At 48.7% G+C, this 16,894-nt stretch overlaps 5 protein-coding genes across 5 annotated transcripts; 3 read left to right on the top strand and 2 right to left on the bottom strand.

The window, feature by feature from the left end:
- Positions 1–213: 213 nt before the first annotated feature.
- Positions 214–2,188, top strand: DFL_000902 (uncharacterized protein; the record flags this gene model as incomplete). Its single annotated transcript, XM_067638841.1, has 2 exons — positions 214–667; positions 735–2,188. 2 exons carry the CDS (start codon positions 214–216, stop codon positions 2,186–2,188), a joined length of 1,908 nt encoding a protein of 635 aa, XP_067495459.1.
- A 3,915-nt stretch (positions 2,189–6,103) lies between these two features.
- On the top strand, positions 6,104–9,722 carry DFL_000901 (uncharacterized protein; the record flags this gene model as incomplete). Its single annotated transcript, XM_067638829.1, has 5 exons — positions 6,104–7,493; positions 7,560–8,937; positions 8,995–9,169; positions 9,222–9,460; positions 9,518–9,722. 5 exons carry the CDS (start codon positions 6,104–6,106, stop codon positions 9,720–9,722), a joined length of 3,387 nt encoding a protein of 1,128 aa, XP_067495458.1.
- Positions 9,723–10,974: 1,252 nt separating this feature from the next.
- DFL_000900 (uncharacterized protein) lies at positions 10,975–11,922 on the bottom strand (the record flags this gene model as incomplete). The annotated part of the gene is made up of 1 exon (XM_067638817.1): positions 10,975–11,922. The coding sequence occupies one exon, from the start codon at positions 11,920–11,922 to the stop codon at positions 10,975–10,977; it is 948 nt and encodes a 315-aa protein (XP_067495457.1).
- Positions 11,923–12,160: 238 nt separating this feature from the next.
- Positions 12,161–13,604, top strand: DFL_000899 (uncharacterized protein; the record flags this gene model as incomplete). The annotated part of the gene is made up of 4 exons (XM_067638804.1): positions 12,161–12,391; positions 12,482–12,719; positions 12,798–13,154; positions 13,222–13,604. 4 exons carry the CDS (start codon positions 12,161–12,163, stop codon positions 13,602–13,604), a joined length of 1,209 nt encoding a protein of 402 aa, XP_067495456.1.
- A 320-nt stretch (positions 13,605–13,924) lies between these two features.
- DFL_000898 (uncharacterized protein) lies at positions 13,925–16,167 on the bottom strand (the record flags this gene model as incomplete). The annotated part of the gene is made up of 2 exons (XM_067638793.1): positions 13,925–15,706; positions 15,793–16,167. The coding sequence occupies 2 exons, from the start codon at positions 16,165–16,167 to the stop codon at positions 13,925–13,927; spliced, it is 2,157 nt and encodes a 718-aa protein (XP_067495455.1).
- Positions 16,168–16,894: the final 727 nt, after the last annotated feature.

Below are 16,894 nucleotides of genomic sequence, written 5' to 3'. Positions count from 1 at the left end.
TCGACCTCACAACATAGTCGACGTTCTAGTCATGGCCGGTCTTCATTAGGGAAGGTTAAAGCAATCTTGAAATTACCGTTCATCCGGAGGGCGTCGTCTCCGAATACGATCCCAACAGCACCAAGGCATCCCGAGACACCCGTGGATACACAGTCGCCCACGGCGGGATCGTCTCAGATTGGGCCTCTAGTAGGTGACTCTACGGAAGACAATATGAGAAATACTCCCGGCAGTCCGAGCAGCCGTACGTCTCTCCTCAACAGGAGAATGCAGAGGAATGGTGGGAGTGTGAGTGGAGATATGCAACCTGAGAATATGTGGCCCCAGCCCTCAGCTTTAAACCCATCGGATATACATTCAAGTGTATCTTCAATACCGCCCGTCATGCTTACACCTCCGGAGGATGCAAAGCATGTCATCTGGCAACATCTCCCTTCGACCAGCCAATCGGCTCCCCGTCAGACCCCGACCAAGCCAAATTCGTTATCACAACAGCCCTTTTCGTCCCCATCTCGATCTGGAGCAGATAGTGCCGATAGCAAGGACGAAGCAGCACAGAGATCCGCCCATTCGACCGAGAGCCAAACTGCCGATATTCTGGCATCCGTCCTGTCGAACGGCCTCGAATCAGGCGAGGAGTGGCTCAGGGATGCCTTGAAGGTTATGCGTAAGTAATTATATATGGAGAATCCGTACCTTCTTTGGATACACTTGAACTAACAAAAATAAATCAGTCCTGTCGCATCCGCCAGATTTCAGGCCGACTATAGAAGCTGTTAGGCTCATCTCGCATGCTTTGCCATGCCCGTTACCGCCAAACGGAACACCCGGCGAGCACAACTTCTCAAGCCAGTCCGACTCTGGAGTCCTACCCGAATCCGCATCTGCAGCTCAAGGTGTTGCCGCTGCCGCTGGTTATTTCATGTTCCCTTTCACACAGTCGAGAGTACTGAATGATTTGCATTGTGCAGAAGATGAAGGGACCACCAGTGCTTTGAATGCGATAACCACAGCAATCCAGAAAGTGCATGGCAACGAGACCAAGAGGATTTATATACATGTTTCTCACGCTATATCGTCTAACCCTGCAGCACCCAAACTTCAGTCTACGAATTTGACGGGATCCAGCGTTAACAGCGCTGCCACCAGTGCGGGCAGTTTGGTTCCAGCGGCTTTTCTGACATCTCCACCCCACGAGAGGGATTTCTTCTCGTCTACAATTTTCAATAGCATTGTCATGGCGCAGGATCCGATATCTTATGCCGTCCCACCCGGGTTCCCAGCCCCGGTACTTCACCGACCTGCTCCGAATCCTGCTTTACCACCGTTTTCGCTACATTTTTCCCTACTTGAGCGATATATACCACCCGCAACACCTACAGCTGATTCTGCGATGTTTTCGCCCTTTTCTTCGGTTCTCTTGGATCGTGTTGCCGAGTTATCGCCATGCGGCGGAAGCCTTCTCTTCGTCTATCCGACAAAGACTGGTGCTCGACAATTTTTGGATAGATATCTCGGGAAGGTCTTGGATCCGCTGCTGCGACGACTGATGGTTCTGCATCGACTTCGAGCGGATCTACTTTGGGAAATCAGTCGGATGGTGGCCGTCGAAACGATGCAAGAATTTGATGACTTGAAGGAACGACTGGAGCATTTTTGCCGTCGGCTCCACGAAAAGGCCAAGGACGACGGGGTTGACGATAAGAGGTTTTCCGGACCTAATTATTTCTTCCCAAATATTTCCGTAGTCCACGCGCAGAAGGTCAACATTTCACTGAGTCAGTCCTCGTGGCGGGAGTGGTGGACATTCCAGGAATCGAATCGAATTCGAGAGATCGTCAAAAATCATTTTACAGCGCCGCCACAGGATACCAACACGATGCCACAGCCTCTTCTCAATGAATCTCAAGGAGCAGCTGAAGTTGGTGGAGGTCCGCTTCCCGCGGCAGTTTACAACGGACCGGTAGATCTAGCCAGGGAGATCCTCGATGGAGTCAAGGCATTGGCTATCCGGCCTAGCAGCCGAGGGATGGGAGAGGCCGTTTTCGCTAGTTCAATGGTGGGTCCGACCTCCAGCTGGCCTATCATTGGCGAGGTTGGCAGCCCCAATCACACCCACAGGAGCAGGCGCCAACAGGAACCGGAGACCATTGAAGTTGGCGTTTTCGTCCTCCGACGGCACGGCTAGGCTGCAATGGATCGTTGTTTTCCGAGGTGGCTTCATTGTTTAAGCCTCCCTCTGGTTTTCGGTTTTCTTTTTTCTTTTTTTTTTTTTTTTTTTTTTTTTTTTTTCCCTCTCGTACTTCACAACAAAAGCGTTTCAGGTTCTTTTGATTTTTGGAGAATATCGTTTTCCTTTTCCCTCCCTTGCCTATCGTTGTTGTAATAAATCACAGCTTCCATGATACCATGACCCTTCGAACGCCCCCCTTCTTTTTGTCCATATACCGATTCTTCTACTGTATTATGACTTTGGTCTGCCTACTCATCCCGGTTCCTGCTTACTCTTCTTCAAATCGTGGCGGTTGCACTATTATTATCTCGCACGGCACTTAATATTTCTCTGCTCGAGCAAGCATGTTTTGGATCCAAGAGAAGCCCATCGACCCGGGCAGCCTATATATTTTTCTTTTGCTGGACCGGCTGTCTTTTTTCTCATTGCAGGAGTTTCACCCTCGTTGTTTTTATTTTTACCTTACTTGTGTTTACTAGATAGGGTTGGAGTTTTATTCTTTTGTTATTCTTACTCTTTAGTTGATTGTGGGGGGCTTTGATCGAACTGGAATAATAAAAATAAATATTCGAGAGGATGGGCTTGGGATTCGGATTACCTTTTATTTCTACAATAGGACCCCAGGCAGGCCTCTTGATCGTGTTTCTTTTTCTCATCTCTTTTTTTTTATTTTAAAAAAAAAAACCTTTTCTTCTTAGTGTTTTCCATAGTGTCTTTGCAGGTCTCCTGCTCACGTTTGGTTCGTTATAAAAGTGCTCCCTTGTTTTCCCTTTCCCCGTTCCCTTTTTGTTCATCCCAGTTTACTTTCTTTTTTGAGGCGGAGTAAAGTACCGGGTAAGATACTCCTCCTGTCACAGTTGTCGTTGTCGTCGTTATTGTCGGTTGCGGTTTCGTTGGTAGGAAGGCTGAGTTGAGGGGAGGGTTGTACGGTATTCGAGCCTTTGTTTTTTAGGAAAAAGATCAAGTTTGTAGGATAGATTAATCGGTTGATCGATCGAACGGAGATATACATAGCGTTGCGGGTTTATATATTAATTATTGCGTTTGATGGATGGGTATTTAAACTTGCGTATCCGAACTGAGAAGTACCCACGCCCCTAATCTTGTCCTGTCGCCAGACTCCTTCTAATCTAATCTCGACGAATCGTCCATGCCTGGTTATGTTACTGTAAAGCGTGTGTAGAGGGTGATGTGTAGTGAATTCGATGGTGAGCTATTCTATGCCTCTGAGGCCTCATTATATACATGAATTGGTTACACACACGTGCTTGCCCTGCCCTAATGGCAGCTTGGGTCACGTGAAACTTCGGCCATACGGGTAGCTTCAACAGCTACATTTTGTGTTTTGGGGTCCCGAGCATGGGTCGTGAAGGACAATGTGACAGAAGAGGTACTTTATAATTTTGCAACGTTTTGGTGATGATGGAAGCACGCGCGGCTATTAAGCGACCTGCGCGGGTTAAACGCGCGAGTCCGAATACGGTAAGTTTTTCACCAAAGATGGCCGAGTGGTCGAAGGCGCCAGATAACACCCCAAGCGGAATTGTGGGCGCGCCATGATAGTCATGGGGTTTTGGAAGACGTCGATCGATGTTATAAATATGGAATTTTATGCCGGAGAAGGTTTCGATCGGCTTGGAGAGACGGTTTCTGGAGATACAGGGGAATTCGATATGTGTTGGAAATTTCAACACAACTATACGTTGCATCGTTGGAGATTTGGCATAAACGCATGGAGTTTTAAATTCCAGGGTGACGAGATGAAACGAGGATTTTCAACAAACATGCAAGACGGGGTGTCCCGTTCTCCACCCATATTTTTCATAACGATGCAATGTTATTGACTCGAGGGAAAAGGTAAAAAGTCGCAATTCGCCGTTGCTAAGCATTTTTCTCGTTAACAAGGCAGGACTGTAAAAAATTGGTTCTTTTAGGAGAGGTCGGTCTACGATCAGAATTTAAGCTCAACGCCACACGGGTGGTCAGCCAAGAGATCAGGGTGGGTATTATCGAGACCGGAGTTTTCTTCGGAGGTATATTTAGACACGGGAAGATGTGGTCTTTTTTGCGTGTTTATCAGATAGCCCCTTTATTTGAAAGGCGTTAAGCTTTTTTCTGGGGTTTGCGTAAGTTTGGGAGGCGCGCGAGATGATGATGATGGGGTTGGAGTTGGATGACCTGACTTGTTAGTTCATTCGGAGATCAGACACACGTAGTTCAGGGATTTGCGGGGTGAGCCCTTGTGCGGCATTGCATTTTCTTTTCACTTCATTCTGTTGTCCGTTTTTGAAGACATCATTTTTATTATTTTTTATCTCTTATCGTTCACATTGGCATATATGTAGATGGTAAGTTAGTATGTATGTAATATCGGCATTCTCACACTCGCTCGATCCATCTCGAATAAAGTCAGCCAGACCATGCTAACGGCGAACAGCGCCCGGATAAAGGGCGGACAGCGGGAATCTTTGCGAGCATGCGTACCGAAGGAGGGGTGTGGTGGGCATGTATAATTGTTGACCAATTGGAGGACGGGCTGGCTGGCGGGGAACCCAGGTTCTGGGTTTCTGTTAGTAGAAATTACAATATTACAATTTCACGGAAAAGGTCATATCACATCACTCTGTGCACCCTCTCACCCTCTCTTTCGGAGAGTGTGAGAATCAAAGGCGAGAGAGGGCTAGTTAGAGCGAACGGGGGAAGGAACTGCACTGGCTCGCACGGTGCGGCCTGGCTTTGCGAAAGTAAGAATCGGGGCGCTGCAGCGCTGGTTATCGCCAAATACCGCTGATACGGTAATTGCTGCCGTATGCTAGTGATATTCCAGAATTTTACGCAGCCATTTACCCTTTATTCTATCGAAGTGCGTATACGATCTGATATATATCGGATCTCAATACCTGTCAAAAAGATTCTTCAAAGAATCTTCGAATCTAACAATCTTTGATTTTTGTCTTACAAATTTTTTTTTTTCCCACCCCGAAATCTACACCAAACTTGACATTATTGAAACGCGCAGTCAAATTTCCGAGCCGAGTTTTAGTAAAGAAGATAGAAGATGCATTAAAAGAGGAAGAAGCCAACCTCCCCTGGGCCTGTTTCGCCTACTGTCAATCGGTCGGTCAGGCTTCAAGAGCTGGTTGGGCCTGTTGGTACCCACTTTCTCTCTTTTCTTCTTAATCCTGTCCCGTTCCCACGCTCCTCCAAGTCCTCCGGGAAAACGACGACATCTTGGACTCCCTTCCCTTCCTCACCCTCGCTCGCTCGCCCTCATGCTCACTCTCTTTCTTTCTCTCCCCCATTCCGACAATTATCCGGCGATATCATAATACCAACTACACATTCGTTATCACCATCACCACCTTTACCAGTGTCGTCATCGTCGTCTGTCGGTATTATCATCATCACCATAGCTGTTAACATCGCCGTCCTCACCCGCCGTGTTTGTTTTCCTTCCCTGTTTCTTGCCTAGTCGACCCAAGCCGTTCGACAACACCGATCATCGCCCTTTCCTTGGCCACTCCAACTCCCTTCGCATCATCCCTCGACTCCACCTCGACAATTCTTTTCCTCCTTCTCACCGTCTGGAGGAAAAACTTCCCCGATCTAATTTTTATCACTCTCCTATCTGGGAGGGAAAAATAGTAGTAAAAAATACCGAAAGTATCGGGGGAAAAAAAAAATTAGGTAATCGGTCAAAGTGTCGGCGATATCGAGGCTACCTGTCATCCAACAAGGCGAGGAAAGGGGGCTGTTGCTGCTGTTGACGACGACAGGATTACTCTCCCACTCGACATCAGCCGGGTCTCAGGAAAGCGGGCGGTTTCTGGCTTCCAACAGAAGGACGGATACCCGCTGTATTCCGATTAGATGCGAGAAAGACGCCTGTCGAATGTCGAGATCGACGATCAAGACAACAATAACGATTCGTCCGAGGACCCTGCGCCGATAACACCCTCTCCCGCAGCCACAGCTACAGTATCAGATCCCGACAACTGCGACACGACGAAGGCGGCTGCGGCTGCAGCAGCGGACTCGAAAAATCCGCCGGGCGAGAAAGCGATGATCGGGACCGGCCCCTGGAACCAGGATGACGCGGACCTGCTGCTGGCTGGGGGGAAGTCGGGACGGAGTAGGGTCGGTCGCCGGCCGAGGTTACGATCCGTATGGCATTGTGGGTTTTTAATACTATCGGTCACATTGTGTTCGCTGTTGGGCCTGGCGTCGATATTCCATTCTTCGACAAACCTACAGATGGACCAAAAGGGATGTCGGATGTCTTATATGCGGCCATCCTATGCGAGGCTCGAAGATTTCGACACGGAACACTCGCGTTTCGCGAGCAAGTATAGCATTTATCTTTATCGGGAGGAAAATGTGGACGACACCAGCAAGTCGGCCCTGATGAAGCCCAAGGGGGTACCCGTGTTATTCATCCCGGGGAACGCCGGAAGCTACAAACAAGTCCGACCGATTGCTGCCGAAGCTGCCAATATATTCCGGGATATGCTAAAGGCGAATGCGTCGATATTATCGACCGGAGCTAGGTCGCTGGATTTCTTCACCGTGGATTTCAACGAGGATATCACCGCGTTCCACGGCCAGACCCTGCTGGACCAAGCCGAATTTTTGAACGAGGCGGTTGCTTATATTCTCAGCTTATACCACGATGCGCGGAAAACGACAAAGGAATCGGACCTTCCGGACCCTGCGTCGGTTATCCTGATAGGACATTCGATGGGTGGTATCGTCGCCCGGACGATGCTCACCATGACCAATTACCAAGCCAACTCGATCAACACGATCATTACCATGTCGGCGCCTCACGCGAGGCCGCCCATATCATTCGACGCCGAGTTGGTTAGGACGTACGAACGGGTCAACGCTTACTGGAGGAATTCCTACTCTGCCAAATGGGCCAGCAACAACCCGTTATGGCACGTTACGTTGGTTTCGATAGCCGGAGGAGGATTGGACACGGTTGTTCCGTCGGACTATGCATCGGTTGCGTCGCTGATACCGGAAACTCATGGGTTTACAGCCTTCACGTCGACAGTTCCGGGAGTATGGACTTCGATGGATCATCAGGCTATTCTGTGGTGCGATCAGTTCAGGAAAGTCGTTGCGAAGACTTTGTTGGATATTGTGAACGTTAGACGGCCCGGGCAGACGAAACCTAGGGCTGAGCGGATGCGAATTTTGAAGAAGAGTTTTCTGACCGGGATGGAAAGTATCGCGGAGAGGACGATACAGGATGAGGGTACGATTTGGCTGACGGGATGTAACATTGCTCATGTTTGCTGACTTTTTTTTTGGTTTTCTACAGCTCTTAATACGCTTCTTACCCTCGAACCGAACACTCAGTCGATTATGCCGTTGGGGGAGACGCTGGTATTGCGAAAGTTGGGAGGGAACGAAAAACCGAAGGCCTACCTATTGCCGACACCGCCCAGCAGGGGAGAAAGAGGAATCATGGCGTTCACCCTTCTTACCGATCGAGCCTTGGCCGGGGAGTCGCCAGATATCGAGGTTCTGATGTGCAGCAGTTTTCCGCTACAAGCTGGACAGGCCCAGAACGTATTCGCTATGAACATGGACCTCGCGGATGACGTAGTGGATGGTACAAGGTTGGCTTGTAAATCGGCCGTCGGAGATGCCATGTCGCTACCTGCATCGACCCGTCACATCAAACATCCCTTCGAGGAGGTAACGCCGTTTTCGTACATCCAGTACGATCTTGAGGAGATGGGAGAACACCAATTCATCGCTGTGGTCGATAAGGCTCCGATGTTCTCGGCCGGGTGGTTGGTCGCACAGTTTAGCGAGAAAGCTCAACGGGAAACGACTCTCGACGTTAGTCTGCCGACGCTCCTCGGTCAAGGTGTTCACACGGTGCTCCCCGCGGAAAGACCATTGGTGACCGAATTGTACATCCCGGCTATCCAGAGCAGCTTGTTGGCTTACAAGCTCTCTGTTGGCGTACAAGCGTGCGGTGATGATGGTCAGCTATTCACGCCACTGATTCGACAATATCTGAGCGACCCGTATGAGTCGAAATATTTCGTCAATGTCCACCGGGCGGAGATCAGTTTGCATGGAATGGCACCGTTCATGCCGGAGCCGCTTAAACCCGCCGAGCGACGCGGACTTACATTGCAGATGTGGTCTGATTCGACATGCAACTCGCCCATCGAGATCTCGATAACCGTCGACTACGTAGGCAGCATTGGAAAGCTAGCGATTCGGTACCGAACTCTCTTTGCGGCGTTTCCACTTTTGATCGTAGCGCTTGTCCTTCGACGCCAGTTCCAGGAATACGACGCCACCGGGATCTTCATCACTTTCAACGAAGGTCTTGAGTTGGTACTCAGACAGTCTTTGCCGGCGACTTTGGTGGTGGTGTCCCTTCTTACCCTTTCTCTTGCCATCGCTCAATCGCGACAGCACGCTGGAGCTCTGAGCGAGGTGGTCGATCGGACGGAGGAGGCCGTGGCGGAATCCTCCCTGTTCTTCAAGTTCCTTAAGAACGATGCCCTTGTCGGGCTTCAGGATCCTTTCTTTTGGTTCCTGACGCCAATATTTGTTACGATCGCCGTTGGAGTCTGTGCCGTGCTCAATTATCTCGTTTTGATCATCGTGCATTCGCTTACTGCCATCTATGCTTGGTTCGCCACCCGGCCGGCGTGGCTGAGCAATGAGAAAAGGTCGGTGCTACCCGTGCAATTTTCGGAAGTATATATGCTGACGTATTTCTATTTTAGCAAAAGGGGTCCTCCTTCCGCTTTTACTTCGGGTCACCCTCGGCGCAGGCTTTTGGTCACGTGTGCGCTGCTGTTTTTCGTAGCAACTATCATTCCATATCAATTCGCATATGTTGTGGTTTGCATCGTGCAGCTGGTTGTTTGCATCAGAGCGCTGAAGTTTGCCAGGGAGAGCGTAAGTAGTCGGGTCTCCTCTTATTTGGTGGCGTCTGCTAACTAGCAACCAGGGCTACGGGACTCGTTCGAACATACATTGGGACTTTGCCAATTATAGTCACTCTCTGTTGGTTTTGATGATTTGGATCCTACCGATCAACCTGCCCGTGCTGGTCGTTTGGATACACAATCTCGCCGTCCATTGGTTGACACCTTTCTCATCCCACCACAACGTCCTCTCCGTCATGCCGTTCATTCTTCTGGTGGAAACTCTCACTTGCGGAAACATGGTTCCGCGATGCGAGAATCCGTACGTCCCCGCCCGCGTACCTCTCGATCGAGGTGGTAAAACTAACAATCCTGCTAGGCTTCGGCATATCACAAGCTTATTGTTCTTGGGCGTCGCCGCCTATGCAACAATATACGGAGTAATGTACGCATACATGCTGCACCACGCGGTCAACCTCGTGGCAGCCTGGCTAGTTGTGCTGCATTTCAGTTCGACGCCGTTTACCATATCCGGACTGGTGGAAATACTCAACAGCCCGGATGAGCCAAAGAAATTACCCTGAATCCAAACCGGTCGGTGGTAGATTTCCTTGACGCACGCTCTCCAAAACCTTTTTTGTCAAGTGTACACACCCATGCACGCATATAGATGGCATCTTCTGAATCTCGTTCTTGCCGCTCCCTGACGACCTACGTTATTCATCACCCGTTATCTTCTCATCGTTCCTTCCCTCCCCACCCACCACCTCCTTTTAACATTTTGCACCTTATAAGATTTTGACGTATCGGGGCCTTGAGCGATAAACAGGAAGGTTTTTAATGTCTTTTTCCTTTTATTGTTGGTTTTTAGTAGCAGGTTTACCGGCTGTTTCCTCATTGCTTTCATCTAGACGGCGTACTTGATTCACTTTTTTTTCGATTCCTTATCTTTTAATTAATGCCCCCACCTTTCGATTCTTCCCGTCAGTGTGCCTGGTAGTCTATACGACGTGGCTGAACGGATTTTCCCTTTTCTCTTTTCTTTCTTTCTCTCTTCCTCTCCTTCCTTGATTATCTCTCCTACCGGGATATCTACAGACCCCAAGCACTTTCACCATCGTGTTTGAAAAAAATATATAATGTAGATTAGGACCACGCCAACCATCACCAAGGCCAAGCCTCGCTCGACACCATTTTTCGACTTGTTCAAATCGATCATTACCAACCCGAACCTATTTAAGACCCCACCCTGCGGGAAATATTCTTACACATTCAGCGACAACCCCTCTTCTATATTATCTATCCTCTTTTTTTCTTCTTCTCCCCTCGCTCGCCCGCTTTTCGAAGTCGCTCCCTCAACGTTAACAACGAGACACACCAAAGATGTTGGGTAGTATTAAGTGGGAGAGCAAGTGAACTCTTGCGATATCTTTTCATCCCCGTCTCTCTCGCTCTCTGTGCTGTTTTATATAGTCCGATCTTATTTGTGTACCGGCTTTTGTTTTTTGGTTGTTACAGCTTTTAACATTAACCCCTTCCCCCCAACCCTTCCCAAACTTTTTTTTATCGTGGAAGGGAAAGATCGTTCTCTCATGACGATGTATTATAGTCATCTACAACGCCCATTAGCCAAAAAATGATAATGGACAAAAGGCCGAAATTTCGAAAGTGAATGAATTCATTCCCAAGCTAGTTTTTAGAATAGTTAACAGTGTTGTTCGTCTACAAGAGAGAGGTGTCTGAACTCCAACCTGTGGTGGTGTTCTATCTTACAAGCCTCCGACGAACGAGCTGATCGTGAATGACTGCAACATCATTCACCAAACGGATGATTTCTCATGAGACGGGAGTTCCGTTCCAAGTTAACGTAATCTCCTGCTCCAATTCTTCTTCCTCCTCTTCACCTTTCCCTCTCTCCGATTTACGCATAAACTCTCCCAACTCGACGTCTTTGACAGCACAATCCCTTCCCACGTATCTAGCTCCGATCCCGAACCCACCAATATACCGATTGGCAACCTCGTTCCACGCAAACTGCTGTAACAACCCTCCCCTCCCCGTCAATTTAAACTCCACCGTTTCTTCTTCATCTCCGTATTTTTGTATTCTTATTTTTTCATCATAAATCGCCTCCAAGGGCGTAACTTTGACAAACCCCAATGCTCTCCGACTCGCCAGCATTTGTTTTTTCATGCCTGGGGTCATATCCCTTACGCTAGCTAGGATGCCCAGGGCGTTACGGGGGCGGGAGGCGAGAGCGCCTTCCAGTTCGCGGATGTACTGGGGGCCTTTCCAGGATTTTTGTTGGACGTTTTTGCATTGGATCGTCAGAGGGATGGTTTCCTTCTTTTCCTCTCCCTCTTCCGGGGTTTCGGTGTCAGCATCGTTGTTATCACTATTATTATTATTTGAAGGTATCGTTGTGGTCGTTAGAGGTATCCGACGGGGTATCCTGGGCAACTCCCATCGACCGAGTAAATCCACACCGGCGTCATCCCGGCCCCCGACGCGGGTCAGGGATATCCCGGGTAGGCAGCGGGTTAGAGCTGCGAGGACGGTGTATTCGTATAAAGTGCCCGTGAAGACCGTGGTCGTCGGGTTCAGAGATGTGAGGTTTGCGTGGCGAAGGAAGGATGGGATGTCGGTGTGAGAGGAAGGAGGGGAGGGGGTTGTTACGAGCGTTCTTTTTGTTTTTTTGATGGACGATGAGTCTATCTTTGGTCCTCTGGTTCCGGAGGGGAAGGTTGGGAGGTAGGTCAGGAGGGGGGTGGCGGGTTTGTGCATTTGATTGATTTTCTTGTTTATATAAACGAATGTATTGAAGAGGTCTGCTGTTGGATATTTCGTGTTGCGGTGACGGCTAGTTTGATGAGGCGCGGGAAGCTGAGCTGCGTAAGTCGGCCAGGGCCAAGCAATGTCGAGCTGGGTCAAACCCCGTATAAACAATCCCCCCCAAACATCCCTCATCACCTCCCTCCCTTTCTCACCCGCTCCATAACTCCGCAGATTCCCACCGCCAAAGATGTCAATAAACCAATCCGAAGTCCAAAAATACTGGGAAATCTTCGCCGTCCTCGCCAACGGCGGCGACCACCTCGATGGCAGCCAAGCGGCCTCGGTCCTCAAGAACTCCGGGTTAAACGATACTCAGCTTGAAAAAGTGTGGGATCTGGCGGATATTGATAACGATGGACGGCTGGACTTTGAGGAGTTTTGCGTGGCGATGAAGTTGATATATAATGTGCTTGGTGGTGTATGTCCCCAAATCTTGTCATACTATATCCGTCGTTACCGACGGTATCGGTTCCAATTGACTGATTACTCTTTGGTGTGAAATGCACAGGAAGCATCGGACATCCCAGACCGTCTACCGGACTACCTCGTCCCTGAAAGTAAATCCCATCTGGTAGCAGCGACCCAAGCACTCACCAAAACCGCGCCAAAGATCGAAACGCCGCAGGAGGAGGAAGACGATACACCCGGTCTGAAGGATGGCTTTGACTGGTACATGTCGCCGGCCGATAAGGGGAAATACGAGGCAATCTATAGTGCGAACGTGGATAGACACGGCCAGGTTACTTGTATGTTCCTTCCCTCGAGATTGCTTTATGGGATATAAAAAAAGGGGGGGGAAGGAAGCTAATCGGGTACCGCTACAGTCGCCGCCCTCGACGATCTGTACTCCTCCCTCGATGTCCCGGACACCGACATCCGCTTCGCCTGGAACCTAGTAAACCCCAATGCGGACCTGACGGTCGGTAAAGACCAAGCATTAGCATTCCTACACATGTTAAACCAGCGGAACGAAGGATATAGAATCCCCAGAAGCGTACCGGCGTCGTTAAGAGCTTCGTTTGAAAAGAATCAGATAAATTATTCGGTCAGTAGTGTCAAGCTTGGTAACGGTGGGGACAGAACGCCCTTGGGAGGTTCGACGAGTAAGAAGAATGCGTTTGCCGAGGGGTATTTGGATAGACTTGGGTTGGGGGGTAGGACGGGGGGGTATAAGACTAGTGGTGAGTTTTATTCCCCTTTTTTTAGTGTGATAAAGAGGGGCTTTGGATGCTAATGTAGGCGATGTAGGGACGGACTTTACCGCCTCGAAAGAACAGGATTGGGAGGAAGTCAGGTTGAAGCGACAACTTGCCGATTTGGAATCTAAAATCAAAGATGCGGAAGCAGCGGCATCAAAGAGGGCGGCCAGGGGCGCCGATGGATCCAGGAACTCGAAAGCTGCATTGGTGAGACGAGAGTTAGAGCAAATGCTGGATTACAAGAGGAGGGAACTGAAGGATCTGGAGGAAGGGAAAGGGAGTGCGCAGGGTGGCGCTAGCCTTGCAAGCGCAAGAGATGATCTAGAGCTTATGAAGCAACAGATCGAGGCGTTGGAGTCGCATCTGGCACAGAGGAACGATGTGCTGGAAGATTTGAGGAGACAGATTGATGATGAGAAGGCGAGGAGGTGAAGTTAACACCCAGCTAGCCTGCTTGTCGTAATCTGGATGTATGAAGAGGAGGCGAGAATTGGATTGGGAGAATGCATTTTGTCTAGCGTACGTGAGCCCCTTTGGTTTAGTTTAGTTTTACTCACTCAATTCATTTTCATTTCATTAGTGATATCTTATATGTACAGATTTTTTCTTCCCTTTGTTTAGCCTTTGTTTTGTGTAGACGAGATACCTTTTAATCCCATGATACTCCTATAAATATGCATCTACAACGCCGTTGAAACAAAAAAAAAAAACTCAGAAGTAGAAGATGTATGTATGTGGAACGGACACCACGATCAAGCATCAGCATCCAACTTCCCTACCTTGACGGTCTCCGACATGGGCGTCGACATCTTAATCGCCTTCAACTCCTTCCTCGTCTCCTTCCTCTTCATCTTCTCCAGCTTCTCAAAAAGTCCCGCAGCACCGTGTTTAAACCTCGTCAACATATCTGCCGCTTGTCCCTTCGTCAGTCCTTCCTGCCTATACTCCTCAACCGACTTTTTCGTCCTCTTTGACAAGAATTCCAGCTGTCCATCGCTCGCATCCGCTTTCCTCCACGGTGCAGCATGACTGATTAATTGTCGTGGGTATCGACCCGTTACAAACGTATCGGCTGCATTTATAATCTCTTCGAGGGTGTTGACATGGTCGACCACAACCCTCGGACGCATAAACGGCGTTCCGTATTTCCCTCTAAGTCCCTCCGGCAGGGCTCTTGTCTCCTGTGCGAAAAACCCACCTTCAGGCTTCGCCTGAACACTTACATAACTATTATCGACCAACCCCAGAACATATTTCCCGGGGCCAACCCATACCCATGCGTTAAGACTGTACTGCCTTACACTAGCATCCGCCCTCGAATCCTGTACGAGATCGTGAATACTATCGTAATCTACAAATGTCACGGTCCAAGGCCTCGAGTATATCTCCGGATCAATCTCATTTTCCAAATCGACGTCCGACGAGATCTGTGATTTCTCCGATTGTTGTCTTTCCAGTTCGTTTTGGCTTCCCTGTTGTAGTTCGAATTTATTCTTGACGACACTAGATGACGCTCGATCCAGGACTTCTTCCGGTGGTAAACCAAAGAGTGTCGGCGTGGTCAAGACTCCACGAGAAACCGATCCGACCACGTCTATAACATGACAATCCTCCTTGCCAGGGTGTAACCTCATCCCCCGTCCGATCATCTGCACCAACAAAGTCCTGGATCTCGTCGGCCTCGATAATAGTACGCAGTCGATATTCGGAATATCCGTGCCCTCCGTAAATACCCCACAATTAACCAACACCGGAAATTTCCCCGCTCTGAAGTCGTCTAGTATCTTCGCTCGTTCTTGTAACGGTGTCTCTCCTGTTACGTAGAATGCTTCGTATCCGTACCGTCTGTAGAGGTTGGTCATGTCTATGACATGTTTTATATCAACGCAGAATACCAGCGTACTTTTCCTATTCCCGGCCTTTTCGATCCAGCTGCGAACCGTGACATCGTTGTTCTCGGGAGTATTAACTGCATTGGCTAGGTCGCTGAGGTTGAAGTCTCCCGTCGCTCCCGTGAGTTTCACATTGGTGTAATTTATGTTAGATTTCACAGTTGTGAAGAGTACTTTCGAAAGCCAGCCGGAATCGATCATAGACACGAAGTCCTTATGGTAAACGATATGATCCATCACAGCCCCGAGTCTAAGCCCATCACTTCTTCCAAAAGTCGCAGAAACACCAACAACGTAAACGTCCGTCTCAGCAGTCATGGCACCGAAGTGTTCCAAAGTCTTTCGATAGCTTTTGGCAACGGCATGGTGTGCTTCGTCGATTAGGATTAATTTATGCAGTTCTGGTTTGAATTTTCCGATCCGACCGGATGAAGAGATGGATTGGATCGATGCTACTGTTATGTCGGCTGTACCGCTTGCGTGGTGGTTTCCCATTTCTACTTCGACGGTTTTGTCGGGATAGCAGTTGCGACAGTGGGTTGCGGCTTGTTCGACGAGTTCGCGGCGGTGGACTAGGATTAGAGTTTGGGTCGCCTCCGGGCGGAGAGGGGGGATACGGTCTATCAGTTGGGTGAAAATTACCTGGTTGGAAAGTATCAGTATGAGCATCTATTTTATATATAAAATATCTAGAGGTGGAAGGGATGGTTTTTTTTTAGGAGACAGACAGTTTTCCCACTCCCAGTGGCAAGGGAGATACCCAATCGTCGATGACCTTTTTCTTGATGCTCGAGAACTGCTTGGATGCATTCTTCCTGATAGTCACGAAGCACGAATTGTGATGGTGTTAGTTCTGCTGCTGATGATGACGGTGGTGGTGTTATCACGGCTTTTAGCTTTGGCTTCCTGGGTTTTCTGGGCTTTGGAGGCAAGGCTTCGTCGGTTCCTGCCGTCGCCTTTGCCTTTGCCTTTGCCTTTGCCTTCGTGGTTTTATATCGGAGGACGCTCCATTGCGTGGTCGCCCTCGGGAGGAAGTAAGGTGGATCGAGATGGCCATGGCGGGGCGCGATGAGAGCCCTGGCGAGGCTCAAGGATCTCCTCATGACATTGCGTGGTAGTCGTAGTGGGGGTTGTGAGGTGAGGTGCGGATTGCTATTCAACTGCAAGGTCAGCAAAACTAAGGTTTGGCCCCAAAGTAAAACACCACGCTAATAAACTCCACAAACGCGAGAAACAAAAAACAGAAGGACGTGGTATAGACGGATAGATATATATCTCGAGATATAGTTGTTCTTAGCCATATTAAGCCTATACAGAAAGAAGATGGAGAGGAAGAAGATGCGAGAGCAAGTGCCAATAAACGGCGTCTATAATAGTATTTTTTCAAAAAAAAAAGAAGAAAAAAAAGAAACAAGAACCTAGAATTCGCATGCATGCTGAGGCTCTATCATCCGCTGAAGAGCCTCCCGTTTTCTCTCCCTTTCCCCTTTCTAGCGTCAAGAGCGATAAATGTAGATAGTAATTACAAGTTGTTCGCATTTTGTATTTTTGGATAGAGGGAAAACAAAATGTACATTCGATGAGGTCGATGATGTAGGTATATATGGTATAGAACAAATGGAATAATAATAGAGGAAGATGAGGAGAGGAGCGTCGTACAAGATCGATCATGGAAATAGATAAGATCTTAAGGTATGGATGATGCCAAAAATGCACGTCCTATGTGGGGAAAATATCTCCGTGATATAAAACAATGAATATCGAAATGAAAATATAACGGAATGGTAGGATGAAAAGATGGACCACACATTACTTTAGAAATAGTTATGG

The sequence above is a fragment of the Arthrobotrys flagrans genome (assembly GCF_004000055.1).
Source record: "Arthrobotrys flagrans strain CBS H-5679 chromosome Unknown unitig_15, whole genome shotgun sequence".
NCBI lineage: Eukaryota > Fungi > Ascomycota > Orbiliomycetes > Orbiliales > Orbiliaceae > Arthrobotrys > Arthrobotrys flagrans.
This window is presented reverse-complemented; position numbering and strand designations above follow the sequence as displayed.